This window comes from Salmo salar, chromosome 05, assembly GCF_965601325.2.
Source record: "Salmo salar chromosome 05, fSalSal1, whole genome shotgun sequence".
Lineage (NCBI taxonomy): Eukaryota > Metazoa > Chordata > Actinopteri > Salmoniformes > Salmonidae > Salmo > Salmo salar.
Genome location: NC_138295.1, coordinates 15,792,918 through 15,815,000, shown reverse-complemented (window position 1 = coordinate 15,815,000; position 22,083 = coordinate 15,792,918). Strand labels below are relative to the sequence as shown.

The 22,083-nt window shown below is 35.8% G+C and overlaps 1 protein-coding gene across 1 annotated transcript in view; it reads left to right on the top strand.

Annotated features, from left to right (window-relative positions):
• LOC106604330 (teneurin-2) overlaps positions 1-22,083 on the top strand; it is a 276,175-nt gene that overhangs the window by 126,816 nt on the left and 127,276 nt on the right. Inside the window, 1 exon segment of the mRNA XM_045717935.2 lies at positions 2,957-3,195. Coding sequence (XP_045573891.2) covers positions 2,957-3,195 — 239 coding nt within the window.

The window sequence follows — 22,083 nt, the reverse complement described above, 5'->3', positions numbered from 1 at the left end:
CTCCAAACACACACACACACTGCAGTCAGCTTTGCAGCAGTGTGTTGACCCCTTACTGTCTCATCTGTCACACAAACACAAAGGCTTTGTTCTGTCAGACCACCTGGGGAACTGTAGCAAAAGTAGGTGTGTATGTGTGTGCATGTGTGCGTGTGTGTGTGCATGCGCATGTGTGTGTGTGTGTGCGTGTGTGTGTGCGTGATAAAGGACACATGTTGAAGGTTTTGGGAGTGCTTGAGTTTTTACTTTTTTTTCTCATTTTTACTCAGTTTGGTCTTAGTTCTGTCTCTACCTCTATAGGGATGGGAGATGGAGAGGAGAGGGGGACAGGAGGAGAAGAGATATCAACCAGAGAAGAGAGAAGGAGTGGACAGGAGTGGGCAGATGAAAAGTATGATGGGTAAAGAAGGGAGGGATGGACAAGATGGAAGGAAGGTAGAGAGGAGAGGAGAGATGGAAGAAAGGTAGAGAGAAGGAGAGGAGAAATGGATGGAAGGTAGAGAGAAGGAGAGATGGAAGGAAGGTAGAGAGAAGGAGTGGAGAGATGGAAGGAAGGTAGAGAGAAGGAGAGATGGAAGGAAGGTAGAGAGAAGGAGAGGAGAGATGGAAGGAAGGTAGAGAGAGAGAAGGAGAGGAGAGATGGAAGGAAGGAAGGTAGAGAGAAGGAGAGGAGAGATGGAAGGAAGGTAGAGAGAAGGAGAGGGGAGATGGAAGGAAGGTAGAGAGAAGGAGAGGAGAGATGGAAGGAAGGTAGAGAGAAGGAGAGGAGATATGGAAGGAAGGTAGAGAGAAGGAGAGGAGAGATGGAAGGTAGGTAGAGAAGGAGAGGAGAGATGGAAGGTAGAGAAGGAGAGGAGAGATGGAAGGAAGGTAGAGAAGGAGAGGAGAGATGGAAGGAAGGTAGAGAAGGAGAGGGGAGATGGAAGGAAGGTGGAGAGAAGGAGAGGAGAGATGGAAGGAAGGTAGAGAGAAGGAGAGGAGATATGGAAGGAAGGTAGAGAAGGAGAGGAGAGATGGAAGGTAGAGAAGGAGAGGAGAGATGGAAGGAAGGTAGAGAGAAGGAGAGGAGAGATGGAAGGAAGGTAAAGAGAAGGAGAGGAGAGATGGAAGGAAGGTAGAGAGAAGGAGAGGAGAGATGGAAGGAAGGTGGAGAGAAGGAGAGGAGAGATGGAAGGAAGGTAGAGAGAAGGAGAGGAGATATGGAAGGAAGGTAGAGAAGGAGAGATGGAAGGTAGAGAAGGAGAGGAGAGATGGAAGGAAGATGGAGAGGAGAGAGAAGGAAGGTAGAGAGAAGGAGAGGAGAGTTTGAAGGAAGGTAGAGAGGGGAGGAGAGATGGAAGGAAGGTAGAGAGGTGAGGAGAGATGGAAGGAAGTTAGAGAGGAGGATGGTCGAGTGAAACAGATGCTACTGTTGAGAAGGACAGGATGAGGAAAATAGTAGAGAAGAAGAGAAGAGGAGGAGGGTATTCAAGGTGAACAGCAGGTGTGGTGTTAACAGAGGATAATGGAGAGTATGAGTGGGGGATGATGGGTAAAATCCTTCTCTGATCCGATTCCCTTAGCTCTGACCTCACTGGGGAGATGGATGAGAGAGAAAGAGAGAGCAAGGGAGATGGATGAGAGAGAAAGAGAGAGGGAGGGAGATGGATGAGAGAGAAAGAGAGAGCGAGGGAGATGGATGAGAGAGAAAGAGAGAGGGAGGGTGATGGATGACAGAGAAAGAGAGAGCGAGGCAGATGGATGAGAGAGAAAGAGAGAGGGAGGGAGATGGATGAGAGAGAAAGAGAGAGCGAGGGTGATGGATGACAGAGAAAGAGAGAGCGAGGGAGATGGATGAGAGAGAAAGAGAGAGGGAGGGTGATGGATGAGAGAGAAAGAGAGAGTGAGGCAGATGGATGAGAGAGAAAGAGAGAGGGAGGGAGATGGATGAGAGAGAAAGAGAGAGCGAGGGTGATGGATGAGAGAGAAAGAGAGAGCGAGGCAGATGGATGAGAGAGAAAGAGAGAGGGAGGGTGATGGATGACAGAGAAAGAGAGAGCGAGGCAGATGGATGAGAGAGAAAGAGAGAGGGAGGGAGATGGATGAGAGAGAAAGAGAGAGGGAGGGAGATGGATGAGAGAGAAAGAGAGAGCGAGGGAGATGGATGAGAGAGAAAGAGAGAGCGAGGGTGATAGATAAGAGAGAGCGAGGGTGATGGATGAGAGAGAAAGAGAGAGGGAGGGAGATGGATGAGAGAGAAAGAGAGAGCGAGGGAGATGGATGAGAGAGAAAGAGAGAGGGAGGGTGATGGATGAGAGAGAAAGAGAGAGCGAGGGAGATGGATGAGAGAGAAAGAGAGAGTGAGGGAGATGGATGAGAGAGAAAGAGAGAGCGAAGGTGGGGAAAGAGGACAGGGGTAGGTTTAGAGAGACCTTGAGTTGTTACCGTCAGAATAGAATCTCGACTCAGACCAAGGATATAGAAAATAACGCAGTGGAAAGCTATCATTAAAGTTTCCTTAAAAGTGAAATTGGGTAAAGGCACACCCCACTGGGCACAGAGTCAATTCAACGTCTAATTCCACGTTGTTTCCATGTCATCTCATTGAAATGTTGTGGAAACAACATTGATTCAACCAGTGTGTGCCCAGTGGGACGTTTGTGTGTGTGTGTGTGTGTGTGTGTGTGTGTGTGTGTGTGTGTGTGTGTGTGTGTGTGTGTGTGTGTGTGTGTGTGCGCATGTGTGTGTGTGTGCGTGTGTGTGTGTGCGTGTGTGTGTGTGTGCGTGCATGAGTATTTCCTTCACATCTGAGAGCAATTGACTCTCAATCTCTGGCCTCATATCTCTCTCTAGTTCTTTGAGGTTTCTTTGTGTTTTGACTGTGTGTGTTTTGAACCTCTGTGTGTAGAATTTCTGTCCAACTAAAACGAACATCTCTCTTTCCTTCTTTCTCTCTCTCTCCCCTCTCTCTCTTCAGGCACTTCCTGTTTAAGACGTCGTCGGGGACGACCCCTCTCTTCAGTAGCTCCTCTCCTGGTTACCCTCTGACCTCTGGTACGGTCTACTCTCCGCCCCCTCGCCTATTACCCAGAAACACCTTCTCCCGCTCTGCCTTCAAGCTCAACAAGCCGTCTAAGTACTGCAGCTGGAAATGTGCTGCCGTGTCGGCCATTACTACAGCCAGCCTGCTGGCTATACTACTGTCTTACTTTATAGGTAGGTAGAGTACACACACTCAGCCTGCTGGCTATACTACTGTCTTACTTTATAGGTAGGTAGAGTACACACACTCAGCCTGCTGGTTATACTACTGTCTTACTTTATAGGTAGGTAGAGTACACACACTCAGCCTGCTGGTTATACTACTGTCTTACTTTATAGGTAGGTAGAGTACACACACTCAGCCTGCTGGCTATACTACTGTCTTACTTTATAGGTAGGTAGAGTACACACACTCAGCCTGCTGGCTATAATACTGTCTTACTTTATAGGTAGGTAGAGTACACACACTCAGCCTGCTGGCTATTCTACTGTCTTACTTTATAGGTAGGTAGAGTACACACACTCAGCCTGCTGGCTATACTACTGTCTTACTTTATAGGTAGGTAGAGTACACACACTCAGCCTGCTGGCTATAATACTGTCTTACTTTATAGGTAGGTAGAGTACACACACTCAGCCTGCTGGCTATACTACTGTCTTACTTTATAGGTAGGTAGAGTACACACACTCAGCCTGCTGGCTATAATACTGTCTTACTTTATAGGTAGGTAGAGTACACACACTCAGCCTGCTGGCTATACTACTGTCTTACTTTATAGGTAGGTAGAGTACACACACTCAGCCTGCTGGCTATAATACTGTCTTACTTTATAGGTAGGTAGAGTACACACACTCAGCCTGCTGGCTATAATACTGTCTTACTTTATAGGTAGGTAGAGTACACACACTCAGCCTGCTGGCTATACTACTGTCTTACTTTATAGGTAGGTAGAGTACACACACTCAGCCTGCTGGCTATAATACTGTCTTACTTTATAGGTAGGTAGAGTACACACACTCAGCCTGCTGGCTATAATACTGTCTTACTTTATAGGTAGGTAGAGTACACACACTCAGCCTGCTGGCTATTCTACTGTCTTACTTTATAGGTAGGTAGAGTACACACACTCAGCCTGCTGGCTATACTACTGTCTTACTTTATAGGTAGGTAGAGTACACACACTCAGCCTGCTGGCTATAATACTGTCTTACTTTATAGGTAGGTAGAGTACACACACTCAGCCTGCTGGCTATAATACTGTCTTACTTTATAGGTAGGTAGCGTACACACACTCAGCCTGCTGGCTATAATACTGTCTTACTTTATAGGTAGGTAGAGTACACACACTCAGCCTGCTGGCTATAATACTGTCTTACTTTATAGGTAGGTAGAGTACACACACTCAGCCTGCTGGCTATTCTACTGTCTTACTTTATAGGTAGGTAGAGTACACACACTCAGCCTGCTGGCTATAATACTGTCTTACTTTATAGGTAGGTAGAGTACACACACTCAGCCTGCTGGCTATAATACTGTCTTACTTTATAGGTAGGTAGAGTACACACACTCACACACACGCTCACATATAATCATGTTTGTGTTTGCTTCCCTGCTCACCTGTGGGGAACAGAATGTTGATCAATTCCTGATCAATCTGGTTTGATTGCAGTTCATCAATATCAGCAGCTGTGTTGCATGTAGCCTGGTTTGGATTTGTAACAAGGAGTCTGATTTGATACTACACCCCATGTGGCTCGTTGGCTGGCGTGGTGCTGTGGGAATTGTTGTGTGAGCATACCACTTAGTTTCTTTCAAAGCCCACAGTCACAGCATGGTGCTTGGACACATACACAGGTCTGGGAACAGATAAAGAACTCAGACACACAGAGACTCAGCAGGCCGCTGGAGCATTATCACTGATTTGAGACCAGTTTAAAGGATAGAGATATCTCTAGCAGAGCAATGGCAGGCGTATAAAGGAGATGAGCTATGGAAAGAAGATGAGAATAGATCTCTCTTTACTCTCACTGAGTTACTCTAGTAAAAGATGGAGAGAGGGAGCGTGAAAGAGAGAGAGAGAGCAGGATGGAATGGGAAAATAAAAATCGTAGTGAGCCTAAGTATGAGAGATGTGGGCAGTGAGCCTCAGTATGAGAGATGTGGGCAGTGAGCCTCAGTATGAGAGATGTGGGCAGTGAGCCTCAGTATGAGAGATGTGGGCAGTGAGCCTCAGTATGAGAGATGTGGGCAGTGAGCCTCAGTATGAGAGATGTGGGCAGTGAGCCTCAGTATGAGAGATGTGGGCAGTGAGCCTCAGTATGAGAGATGTGGGCAGTGAGCCTCAGTATGAGAGATGTGGGCAGTGAGCCTCAGTATGAGAGATGTGGGCAGTGAGAGAGGGTGTATTTTGGTAGTTGTGTCTTTCTCTCTCGCTTCCTAAAAGCTTTTTTTGTGTGCATGCGCTTGTGTGTGTGTGTGTGTGTGTGTGTGTGTGTGTGTGTGTGTGTGTGTGTGTGTGTGTGTGTGTGTGTGTGTGTGTGTGTGTGTGTGTGTGTGTGTGTGTGTGTGTGTGTGTGTGTGTGTGTGTGTGTGTGTGGGGGGGGGCGCGCAGCGGTAGAAAAAGTACTCGAATCTCAAACCTGAGTAAGTAGAAAATGACGCAAGGGAAAGTCACCCAGTAAATTACTACTTGAGTAAAAGTCTAAAAGTATTTGGTTTTAAATATACTTAAGTATCAAAGGTGAATGGAATTGCTAAAATGTACTTAAATATCAAAAGTAAAAGTATAAATCATTTCAACTTCCTTCCTTATATTAAGCAAAGCAGACGGCACAATTTTATTTTATTTTTATTGATGGATAGCCAGGTTGCACACGCCAACACTTAGACATAATTTACAGGAAAGGCATTTGTGTTTAGTGAGTCCGCCAGATCAGAGGCAGTAGGGATAACCAGGGATGTTCTCTTGATAAGTGTGTGAATTGGACCATTTTCCTGTCCTGCTAAGCATTCAAAATGTAACGAGTACTTTTGGGTCTCACGGAAAATGTATGGAGTAAAAAGTACACTATTTTATTACAGAATGTAGTAAAGTAAAAGTAAAAGTTGCCAAACATATAATAGTAAAGTATAGTACAGATACGCAAAAACTACTTAAGTAGTACATTAAAGTATCTTTACTTAAGTACTTTACACCGCTGCCTGTGTGTGAGGTTATGAGGAGTCAGATGTATGGTCGAGGCCTTTATTGCCCCATTACCCTGGAGACTAGAGTCCACAGATGGGGAAGTCGCCAAAAACTACAAAATCAGCAGAGAAAACACCCTTTCCGATTCAACAGACATCAGTTCTATATTTACATCCAACATTCATCAGTTCTATATTTACATCCAACAGACATCAGTTCTATATTTACATCTATTATGCATCAGTTCTATATTTACATCCAACAGACATCAGTTCTATATTTACATCCAACATGCATCAGTTCTATATTTACATCCAACATTCATCAGTTCTATATTTACATCCAACAGACATCAGTTCTATATTTACATCTATTATGCATCAGTTCTATATTTACATCCAACAGACATCAGTTCTATATTTACATCCAACATGCATCAGTTCTATATTTACATCCAACATGCATCAGTTCTATATTTACATCCAACAGACATCAGTTCTACATTTACATCCAACAGACATCAGTTCTATATTTACATCCAACATGCATCAGTTCTATGTTTACATCCAACAGACATCAGTTCTATATTTACATCCAACAGACATCAGTTCTATATTTACATCCAACAGACATCAGTTCTATATTTACATCTATTATGCATCAGTTCTATATTTACATCCAACAGACATCAGTTCTATATTTACATCCAACAGACATCAGTTCTATATTTACATCCAACATGTCATCAGTTCTATATTTACATCCAACAGACATCAGTTCTATATTTACATCCAACATGCATCAGTTCTATATTTACATCCAACAGACATCAGTTCTATATTTACATCCAACATGCATCAGTTCTATATTTACATCCAACAGACATCAGTTCTATATTTACATCCAACATGCATCAGTTCCAGTTCCATCAGTTCTATATTTACATCCAACAGACAGCAGTTCTATATTTACATCCAACATGCATCAGTTCTATATTTACACCCAACATGCATCAGTTCTATATTTACATCCAACATCAGTTCTATATTTACATCCAACAGACATCAGTTCTATATTTACATCCAACATCAGTTCTATATTTACATCCAACATCAGTTCTATATTTACATCCAACAGACATCATTTCTATATTTACATCCAACATGCATCAGATCTATATTTACATCCAACATGCATCAGTTCTATATTTACATCCAACATTCATCAGTTCTATATTTACATCCAACAGACATCAGTTCTATATTTACATCCAACAGACATCAGTTCTATATTTACATCCAACAGACATCATTTCTATATTTTCATCGAACAGACATCAATTTTATATTTACATCCAACATGCATCAGTTCTATATTTACATCCAACATGCATCAGTTCTATATTTACATCCAACAGACAGCAGTTCTATATTTACATCCAACATGCATCAGTTCTATATTTACATCCAACAGACAGCAGTTCTATATTTACATCCAACATGCATCAGTTCTATATTTACATCCAACATGCATCAGTTCTATATTTACATCCAACAGACAGCAGTTCTATATTTACATCCAACATGCATCAGTTCTATATTTACATCCAACATGCATCAGTTCTATATTTACATCCAACAGACAGCAGTTCTATATTTACATCCAACATGCATCAGTTGTATATTTACATCCAACAGACATCAGTTCTATATTTACATCCAACAGACATCAGTTCTATATTTACATCCAACTGACATCAGTTCTATATTTACATCCAACAGACATCAGTTCTATATTTACATCCATTATGCATCAGTTCTATATTTACATCCATTATGCGTCAGTTTTATATTTACATCCAACAGACATCAGTTCTACATTTACATCCAACAAGCATCAGTTCTATATTTACATCCAACAGACATCAGTTCTATATTTACATCCATTATGCGTCAGTTCTATATTTACATCCAACAGACGTAATTTCTATATTTACATCCAACATGCATCAGTTCTATATTTACATCCAACAGACAGCAGTTCTACATTTACATCCATTATGCATCAGTTCTATATTTACATCCAACATGCATCAGTTCTATATTTACATCCAACAGACATCAGTTCTATATTTACATCCATTATGCGTCAGTTCTATATTTACATCCAACATTCATCAGTTCTATATTTACATCCAACAGACATCAGTTCTATATTTACATCCATTATGCGTCAGTTCTATATTTACATCCAACATGCATCATTTCTATATTTACATCCAACATTCATCAGTTCTATATTTACATCCAACATGCATCATTTCTATATTTACATCCTACATGCGTCAGTTCTATATTTACATCCAACAGACATCAGTTCTACATTTACATCCAACAGACATCAGTTCTATATTTCCATCCAACAGACATCAGTTCTTTATTTACATCCAACATTCATCAGTTGTATATTTACATCCAACAGACATCAGTTCTATATTTACATCCAACAGACATCATTTCTATATTTACATCCAACATGCATCAGTTCTATATTTACATCCAACAGACATCAGTTCTATATTTACATCCAACAGACATCAGTTCTATATTTACATCCAACAGACATCAGTTCTATATTTACATCCAACAGACATCAGTTCTATATTTACATCCATTATGCATCAGTTCTATATTTACATCCATTATGCGTCAGTTTTATATTTACATCCAACAGACATCAGTTCTACATTTACATCCAACAAGCATCAGTTCTATATTTACATCCAACAGACATCAGTTCTATATTTACATCCATTATGCGTCAGTTCTATATTTACATCCAACAGACGTAATTTCTATATTTACATCCAACATGCATCAGTTCTATATTTACATCCAACAGACAGCAGTTCTACATTTACATCCATTATGCATCAGTTCTATATTTACATCCAACATGCATCAGTTCTATATTTACATCCAACAGACATCAGTTCTATATTTACATCCATTATGCGTCAGTTCTATATTTACATCCAACATTCATCAGTTCTATATTTACATCCAACAGACATCAGTTCTATATTTACATCCATTATGCGTCAGTTCTATATTTACATCCAACATGCATCATTTCTATATTTACATCCAACATTCATCAGTTCTATATTTACATCCAACATGCATCATTTCTATATTTACATCCTACATGCGTCAGTTCTATATTTACATCCAACAGACATCAGTTCTACATTTACATCCAACAGACATCAGTTCTATATTTCCATCCAACAGACATCAGTTCTTTATTTACATCCAACATTCATCAGTTGTATATTTACATCCAACAGACATCAGTTCTATATTTACATCCAACAGACATCATTTCTATATTTACATCCAACATGCATCAGTTCTATATTTACATCCAACAGACATCAGTTCTATATTTACATCCAACAGACATCAGTTCTATATTTACATCCAACAGACATCAGTTCTATATTTACATCCAACAGACATCAGTTCTATATTTACATCCAACATGCATCAGTTCTATATTTACATCCAACATGCATCAGTTCTATATTTACATCCAACAGACATCAGTTCTACATTTACATCCAACAAGCATCAGTTCTATATTTACATCCAACAGACATCAGTTCTATATTTACATCCATTATGCGTCAGTTCTATATTTACATCCAACAGACGTAATTTCTATATTTACATCCAACATGCATCAGTTCTATATTTACATCCAACAGACAGCAGTTCTACATTTACATCCATTATGCATCAGTTCTATATTTACATCCAACATGCATCAGTTCTATATTTACATCCAACAGACATCAGTTCTATATTTACATCCATTATGCGTCAGTTCTATATTTACATCCAACATTCATCAGTTCTATATTTACATCCAACAGACATCAGTTCTATATTTACATCCATTATGCGTCAGTTCTATATTTACATCCAACATGCATCATTTCTATATTTACATCCAACATTCATCAGTTCTATATTTACATCCAACATGCATCATTTCTATATTTACATCCTACATGCGTCAGTTCTATATTTACATCCAACAGACATCAGTTCTACATTTACATCCAACAGACATCAGTTCTATATTTCCATCCAACAGACATCAGTTCTATATTTACATCCAACATTCATCAGTTCTATATTTACATCCATTATGCATAAGTTCTATATTTACATCCAACATGCATCAATTCTATATTTACATCCAAGAGACATCAGTTCTACATTTACATCCAACAGACATCAGTTCTATATTTCCATCCAACAGACATCAGTTCTTTATTTACATCCAACATTCATCAGTTGTATATTTACATCCAACAGACATCAGTTCTATATTTACATCCAACAGACATCATTTCTATATTTACATCCAACATGCATCAGTTCTATATTTACATCCAACAGACATCAGTTCTATATTTACATCCAACAGACATCAGTTCTATATTTACATCCAACTGACATCAGTTCTATATTTACATCCAACAGACATCAGTTCTATATTTACATCCATTATGCATCAGTTCTATTTTTACATCCATTATGCATCAGTTCTATATTTACATCCAACAGACATCAGTTCTATATTTACATCCATTATGCGTCAGTTCTATATTTACATCCAACAGACGTAATTTCTATATTTACATCCAACATGCATCAGTTCTATATTTACATCCAACAGACAGCAGTTCTACATTTACATCCATTATGCATCAGTTCTATATTTACATCCAACATGCATCAGTTCTATATTTCCATCCAACAGACATCAGTTCTTTATTTACATCCAACATTCATCAGTTGTATATTTACATCCAACAGACATCAGTTCTATATTTACATCCAACAGACATCATTTCTATATTTTCATCCAACAGACATCAATTTTATATTTACATCCAACATGCATCAGTTCTATATTTACATCCAACATGCATCAGTTCTATATTTACATCCAACATGCAGTCAGTTCTATATTTACATCCAACATGACATCAGTTCTATATTTACATCCAACAGACATCAGTTCTATATTTACATCCAACAGACATCAGTTCTATATTTACATCCAACATGCATCAGTTCTATATTTACATCCAACATGCATCAGTTCTATATTTACATCCAACATGCATCAGTTCTATATTTACATCCAACAGACATCAGTTCTACATTTACATCCAACAGACATCAGTTCTATATTTACATCCAACAGACATCAGTTCTATATTTACATCCAACATGACATCAGTTCTATATTTACATCCAACAGACATCATTTCTATATTTTCATCCAACAGACATCAATTTTATATTTACATCCAACATGCATCAGTTCTATATTTACATCCAACAGACATCAGTTCTATATTTACATCCAACAGACATCAGTTCTATATTTACATCCAACATGCATCAGTTCTATATTTACATCCAACATGCATCAGTTCTATATTTTCCTCCAACATTCATCATTTCTATATTTACATCCAACAGACATCAGTTCTATATTTACATCCAACATGCATCAGTTCTATATTTACATCCAACATGCATCAGTTCTATATTTACATCCAACAGACATCAGTTCTATATTTACATCCAACATGACATCAGTTCTATATTTACATCCAACAGACATCAGTTCTATATTTACATCCAACATGCATCAGTTCTATATTTACATCCAACAGACATCAGTTCTATATTTACATCCAACAGACATCAATTTTATATTTACATCCAACATGCATCAGTTCTATATTTACATCCAACATGCATCAGTTCTATATTTACATCCAACGGACAGCAGTTCTATATTTACATCCAACATGCATCAGTTCTATATTTACATCCAACAGATAGCAGTTCTATATTTACATCCAACATGCATCAGTTCTATATTTACATCCAACATGCATCAGTTCTATATTTACATCCAACAGACATCAGTTCTATATTTACATCCAACTGACGTCAGTTCTATATTTACATCCAACAGACATCAGTTCTACATTTACATCCATTATGCATCAGTTCGATATATACATCCAACAGACATCAGTTTTATATTTACATCCAACAGACATCAGATATATTTTTACATCCAACAGACATCAGTTCTACATTTACATCCAACAGACATCAGTTCTATATTTCCATCCAACAGACATCAGTTCTTTATTTACATCCAACATTCATCAGTTGTATATTTACATCCAACAGACATCAGTTCTATATTTACATCCAACATGTATGCGTTCTATATTTACATCCAACAGACATCATTTCTATATTTTCATCCAACATACATCAATTTTATATTTACATCCAACATGCATCAGTTCTATATTTACATCCAACAGACATCAGTTCTATATTTACATCCAACATGCATCAGTTCTATATTTACATCCAACATGCATCAGTTCTATATTTACATCCAACATGCATCAGTTCTATATTTACATCCAACAGACATCAGTTCTACATTTACATCCATTATGCATCAGTTCTATATTTACATCCAACAGACATCAGTTTTATATTTACATCCAACAGACATCAGATCTATTTTTACATCCAACAGACATCAGTTCTATATTTACATCCAACATAAGTTCTATATTTACATCCAACATGCATCAGTTCTATATTTACATCCAACAGACATCAGTTCTATATTTACATCCAACATGCATCAGTTCTATATTTACATCCAACAAACATCAGTTCAATATTTACATCCAACATGCATCAGTTCTATATTTACATCCAGCAGACATCAGTTCTATATTTACATCCTACATGCGTCAGTTCTATATTTACATCCAACTGACATCAGTTCTATATTTACATCCAACAGACATCAGTTCTATATTTACATCCATTATGCATCAGTTCTATTTTTACATCCATTATGCATCAGTTCTATATTTACATCCATCAGACATCAGTTCTATATTTACATCCATTATGCGTCAGTTTTATATTTACATCCAACAGACATCAGTTCTACATTTACATCCAACAAGCATCAGTTCTATATTTACATCCAACAGACATCAGTTCTATATTTACATCCATTATGCGTCAGTTCTATATTTACATCCAACAGACGTAATTTCTATATTTACATCCAACATGCATCAGTTCTATATTTACATCCAACAGACAGCAGTTCTACATTTACATCCATTATGCATCAGTTCTATATTTACATCCAACATGCATCAGTTCTATATTTACATCCAACAGACATCAGTTCTATATTTACATCCATTATGCGTCAGTTCTATGTTTACATCCAACATTCATCAGTTCTATATTTACATCCAACAGACATCAGTTCTATATTTACATCCATTATGCGTCAGTTCTATATTTACATCCAACATGCATCATTTCTATATTTACATCCAACATTCATCAGTTCTATATTTACATCCAACATGCATCATTTCTATATTTACATCCTACATGCGTCAGTTCTATATTTACATCTAACAGACATCAGTTCTACATTTACATCCAACAGACATCAGTTCTATATTTACATCCAACAGACATCAGTTCTATATTTACATCCAACATTCATCAGTTCTATATTTACATCCATTATGCATAAGTTCTACATTTACATCCAACATGCATCAATTCTATATTTACATCCAAGAGACATCAGTTCTACATTTACATCCAACAGACATCAGTTCTATATTTCCATCCAACAGACATCAGTTCTTTATTTACATCCAACATTCATCAGTTGTATATTTACATCCAACAGACATCAGTTCTATATTTACATCCAACAGACATCATTTCTATATTTTCATCCAACAGACATCAATTTTATATTTACATCCAACATGCATCAGTTCTATATTTACATCCAACAGACATCAGTTCTATATTTACATCCAACATGCATGCGTTCTATATTTACATCCAACAGACATCATTTCTATATTTTCATCCAACAGACATCAATTTTATATTTACATCCAACATGCATCAGTTCTATATTTACATCCAACAGACATCAGTTCTATATTTACATCCAACAGACATCATTTCTATATTTACATCCAACATGCATCAGATCTATATTTACATCCAACATGCATCAGTTCTATATTTTCCTCCAACATTCATCATTTCTATATTTACATCCAACAGACATCAGTTCTATATTTACATCCAACATGCATCAGTTCTATATTTACATCCAACATGCAACAGATCTATTTTTACATCCAACAGACATCAGTTCTATATTTACATCCAACAGACATTAGTTCTATATTTACATCCAACAGACATCAGTTCTATATTTACATCCAACATGCATCCGTTCTATATTTACATCCAACAGACATCATTTCTATATTTTCATCCAACAGACATCAATTTTATATTTACATCCAACATGCATCAGTTCTATATTTACATCCAACATGCATCAGTTCTATATTTACATCCAACGGACAGCAGTTCTATATTTACATCCAACATGCATCAGTTCTATATTTACATCCAACAGACAGCAGTTCTATATTTACATCCAACATGCATCAGTTCTATATTTACATCCAACATGCATCAGTTCTATATTTACATCCAACAGACAGCAGTTCTATATTTACATCCAACATGCATCAGTTCTATATTTACATCCAACATGCATCAGTTCTATATTTACATCCAACAGACATCATTTCTATATTTTCATCCAACAGACATCAATTTTATATTTACATCCAACATGCATCAGTTCTATATTTACATCCAACAGACATCAGTTCTATATTTACATCCAACATGCATGCGTTCTATATTTACATCCAACAGACATCATTTCTATATTTTCATCCAACAGACATCAATTTTATATTTACATCCAACATGCATCAGTTCTATATTTACATCCAACAGACATCAGTTCTATATTTACATCCAACAGACATCATTTCTATATTTACATCCAACATGCATCAGATCTATATTTACATCCAACATGCATCAGTTCTATATTTTCCTCCAACATTCATCATTTCTATATTTACATCCAACAGACATCAGTTCTATATTTACATCCAACATGCATCAGTTCTATATTTACATCCAACATGCAACAGATCTATTTTTACATCCAACAGACATCAGTTCTATATTTACATCCAACAGACATCAGTTCTATATTTACATCCAACAGACATCAGTTCTATATTTACATCCAACATGCATCAGTTCTATATTTACATCCAACAGACATCATTTCTATATTTTCATCCAACAGACATCAATTTTATATTTACATCCAACATGCATCAGTTCTATATTTACATCCAACATGCATCAGTTCTATATTTACATCCAACGGACAGCAGTTCTATATTTACATCCAACATGCATCAGTTCTATATTTACATCCAACAGATAGCAGTTCTATATTTACATCCAACATGCATCAGTTCTATATTTACATCCAACATGCATCAGTTCTATATTTACATCCAACAGACAGCAGTTCTATATTTACATCCAACATGCATCAGTTCTATATTTACATCCAACATGCATCAGTTCTATATTTACATCCAACAGACATCAGTTCTACATTTACATCCATTATGCATCAGTTCTATATATACATCCAACAGACATCAGTTTTATATTTACATCCAACAGACATCAGTTCTATATTTACATCCAACTGACATCAGTTCTATATTTACATCCAACAGACATCAGTTCTACATTTACATCCATTATGCATCAGTTCTATATATACATCCAACAGACATCAGTTTTATATTTACATCCAACAGACATCAGATCTATTTTTACATCCAACAGACATCAGTTCTACATTTACATCCAACAGACATCAGTTCTATATTTCCATCCAACAGACATCAGTTCTTTATTTACATCCAACATTCATCAGTTGTATATTTACATCCAACAGACATCAGTTCTATATTTACATCCAACATGTATGCGTTCTATATTTACATCCAACAGACATCATTTCTATATTTTCATCCAACATACATCAATTTTATATTTACATCCAACATGCATCAGTTCTATATTTACATCCAACAGACATCAGTTCTATATTTACATCCAACATGCATCAGTTCTATATTTACATCCAACATGCATCAGTTCTATATTTACATCCAACATGCATCAGTTCTATATTTACATCCAACAGACATCAGTTCTACATTTACATCCATTATGCATCAGTTCTATATTTACATCCAACAGACATCAGTTTTATATTTACATCCAACAGACATCAGATCTATTTTTACATCCAACAGACATCAGTTCTATATTTACATCCAACATCAGTTCTATATTTACATCCAACATGCATCAGTTCTATATTTACATCCAACAGACATCAGTTCTATATTTACATCCAACATGCATCAGTTCTATATTTACATCCAACAAGCATCAGTTCTATATTTACATCCAACAGACATCAGTTCTATATTTACATCCATTATGCGTCAGTTCTATATTTACATCCAACAGACGTAATTTCTATATTTACATCCAACATGCATCAGTTCTATATTTACATCCAACAGACAGCAGTTCTACATTTACATCCATTATGCATCAGTTCTATATTTACATCCAACATGCATCAGTTCTATATTTACATCCAACAGACATCAGTTCTATATTTACATCCATCATGCGTCAGTTCTATATTTACATCCAACATTCATCAGTTCTATATTTACATCCAACAGACATCAGTTCTATATTTACATCCAACATGCGTCAGTTCTATATTTACATCCAACATGCATCAGTTCTATATTTACATCCAACATGCATCAGTTCTATATTTACATCCAACATGCATCAGTTCTATATTTACATCCAACATGCGTCAGTTCTATATTTACATCCAACAGACATCAGTTCTATATTTACATCCAACAGACATCAGTTCTATATTTCCATCCAACAGACATCAGTTCTATATTTACATCCAACATTCATCAGTTCTATATTTACATCCATTATGCATAAGTTCTATATTTACATCCAACATGCATCAATTCTATATTTACATCCAAGAGACATCAGTTCTACATTTACATCCAACAGACATCAGTTCTATATTTACATCCAACAGACATCAGTTCTTTATTTACATCCAACAGACATCAGTTCTATATTTACATCCAACATGCATCAGTTCTATATTTACATCCAACATGCATCAGTTCTATATTTACATCCAACAGACATCAGTTCTATATTTACATCCAACATGCATCAGTTCTATATTTACATCCAACAGACAGCAGTTCTATATTTACATCCAACATGCATCAGTTCTATATTTACATCCAACATGACATCAGTTCTATATTTACATCCAACAGACATCAGTTCTACATTTACATCCAACTGACATCAGTTCTATATTTACATCCAACAGACATCAGTTCTACATTTACATCCATTATGCATCAGTTCTATATATACATCCAACAGACATCAGTTTTATATTTACATCCAACAGACATCAGATCTATTTTTACATCCAACAGACATCAGTTCTACATTTACATCCAACAGACATCAGTTCTATATTTCCATCCAACAGACATCAGTTCTTTATTTACATCCAACATTCATCAGTTGTATATTTACATCCAACAGACATCAGTTCTATATTTACATCCAACATGTATGCGTTCTATATTTACATCCAACAGACATCATTTCTATATTTTCATCCAACATACATCAATTTTATATTTACATCCAACATGCATCAGTTCTATATTTACATCCAACAGACATCAGTTCTATATTTACATCCAACATGCATCAGTTCTATATTTACATCCAACATGCATCAGTTCTATATTTACATCCAACATGCATCAGTTCTATATTTACATCCAACAGACATCAGTTCTACATTTACATCCATTATGCATCAGTTCTATATTTACATCCAACAGACATCAGTTTTATATTTACATCCAACAGACATCAGTTCTATATTTACATCCAACTGACATCAGTTCTATATTTACATCCAACAGACATCAGTTCTACATTTACATCCAACATGCATCAGTTCTATATTTACATCCAACAGACATCAGTCTAACATCCGCATCAGTTCTAATTTACATCCAACAGACATCAGATCTATATTTCATCCGACTCATTCCAACAGACATCAGTTCTATATTTACATCCAACATCAGTTCTATATTTACATCCAACATGCATCAGTTCTATATTTACATCCAACAGACATCAGTTCTATATTTACATCCAACATGCATCAGTTCTATATTTACATCCAACAAACATCAGTTCAATATTTACATCCAACATGCATCAGTTCTATATTTACATCCAGCAGACATCAGTTCTATATTTACATCCTACATGCGTCAGTTCTATATTTACATCCAACTGACATCAGTTCTATATTTACATCCAACAGACATCAGTTCTATATTTACATCCATTATGCATCAGTTCTATTTTTACATCCATTATGCATCAGTTCTATATTTACATCCATCAGACATCAGTTCTATATTTACATCCATTATGCGTCAGTTTTATATTTACATCCAACAGACATCAGTTCTACATTTACATCCAACAAGCATCAGTTCTATATTTACATCCAACAGACATCAGTTCTATATTTACATCCATTATGCGTCAGTTCTATATTTACATCCAACAGACGTAATTTCTATATTTACATCCAACATGCATCAGTTCTATATTTACATCCAACAGACAGCAGTTCTACATTTACATCCATTATGCATCAGTTCTATATTTACATCCAACATGCATCAGTTCTATATTTACATCCAACAGACATCAGTTCTATATTTACATCCATTATGCGTCAGTTCTATGTTTACATCCAACATTCATCAGTTCTATATTTACATCCAACAGACATCAGTTCTATATTTACATCCATTATGCGTCAGTTCTATATTTACATCCAACATGCATCATTTCTATATTTACATCCAACATTCATCAGTTCTATATTTACATCCAACATGCATCATTTCTATATTTACATCCTACATGCGTCAGTTCTATATTTACATCTAACAGACATCAGTTCTACATTTACATCCAACAGACATCAGTTCTATATTTACATCCAACAGACATCAGTTCTATATTTACATCCAACATTCATCAGTTCTATATTTACATCCATTATGCATAAGTTCTACATTTACATCCAACATGCATCAATTCTATATTTACATCCAAGAGACATCAGTTCTACATTTACATCCAACAGACATCAGTTCTATATTTCCATCCAACAGACATCAGTTCTTTATTTACATCCAACATTCATCAGTTGTATATTTACATCCAACAGACATCAGTTCTATATTTACATCCAACAGACATCATTTCTATATTTTCATCCAACAGACATCAATTCTATATTTACATCCAACATGCATCAGTTCTATATTTACATCCAACAGACATCAGTTCTATATTTACATCCAACATGCATCAGTTCTATATTTACATCCAACAGACATCAGTTCTATATTTACATCCAACAGACATCAGTTCTATATTTACATCCAACATGCATCAGTTCTATATTTACATCCAACAGACATCAGTTCTATATTTACATCCAACAGACATCAGTTCTATATTTACATCCAACATGCATCAGTTCTATATTTACATCCAACATGCATCAGTTCTATATTTACATCCAACATGCATCAGTTCTATATTTACATCCAACAGACATCAGTTCTATATTTACATCCAACATGCATCAGTTCTATATTTACATCCAACAGACATCAGTTCTATATTTACATCCAACAGACATCAGTTCTATATTTACATCCAACAGACATCAGTTCTATATTTACATCCAACAGACATCAGTTCTATATTTACATCCAACATGCATCAGTTCTATATTTACATCCAACAGACATCAGTTCTATATTTACATCCAACAGACATCAATTCTATATTTACATCCAACATGCATCAGTTCTATATTTACATCCAACATGCATCAGTTCTATATTTACATCCAACAGACATCAGTTCTATATTTACATCCAACATGCATCAGTTCTATATTTACATCCAACAGACATCAGTTCTATATTTACATCCAACATGCATCAGTTCTATATTTACATCCAACATGCATCAGTTCTATATTTACATCCAACAGACATCAGTTCTATATTTACATCCAACATGCATCAGTTCTATATTTACATCCAACATGCATCAGTTCTATATTTACATCCAACAGACATCAGTTCTATATTTTCATCCAACAGACATCAGTTCTATATTTACATCCAACATGCATCAGTTCTATATTTACATCCAACAGACATCAGTTCTATATTTACATCCAACATGCATCAGTTCTATATTTACATCCAACAGACATCAGTTCTATATTTACATCCAACAGACATCAGTTCTATATTTACATCCAACATGCATCAGTTCTATATTTACATCCAACAGACATCAGTTCTATATTTACATCCAACAGACATCAGTTCTATATTTACATCCAACATGCATCAGTTCTATATTTACATCCAACAGCATCAGTTCTATATTTACATCCAACATGCATCAGTTCTATATTTACATCCAACAGACATCAGTTCTATATTTACATCCAACATGCATCAGTTCTATATTTACATCCAACAGACATCAGTTCTATATTTACATCCAACAGACATCAGTTCTATATTTACATCCAACAGACATCAGTTCTATATTTACATCCAACAGACATCAGTTCTATATTTACATCCAACATGCATCAGTTCTATATTTACATCCAACAGACATCATTTCTATATTTACATCCAACATGCATCAGTTCTATATTTACATCCAACATGCATCAGTTCTATATTTACATCCAACATGCATCAGTTCTATATTTACATCCAACAGACATCAGTTCTATATTTACATCCAACATGCATCAGTTCTATATTTACATCCAACAGACATCAGTTCTATATTTACATCCAACATGCATCAGTTCTATATTTACATCCAACATGCATCAGTTCTATATTTACATCCAACAGACATCAGTTCTATATTTACATCCAACATGCATCAGTTCTATATTTACATCCAACATGCATCAGTTCTATATTTACATCCAACAGACAGCAGTTCTATATTTACATCCAACATGCATCAGTTCTATATTTACATCCAACAGACATCAGATCTATTTTTACATCCAACAGACATCAGTTCTACATTTACATCCAACTGACATCAGTTCTATATTTACATCCAACAGACATCAGTTCTACATTTACATCCATTATGCATCAGTTCTATATATACATCCAACAGACATCAGTTTTATATTTACATCCAACAGACATCAGATCTATTTTTACATCCAACAGACATCAGTTCTACATTTACATCCAACAGACATCAGTTCTATATTTCCATCCAACAGACATCAGTTCTTTATTTACATCCAACATTCATCAGTTGTATATTTACATCCAACAGACATCAGTTCTATATTTACATCCAACATGTATGCGTTCTATATTTACATCCAACAGACATCATTTCTATATTTTCATCCAACATACATCAATTTTATATTTACATCCAACATGCATCAGTTCTATATTTACATCCAACAGACATCAGTTCTATATTTACATCCAACATGCATCAGTTCTATATTTACA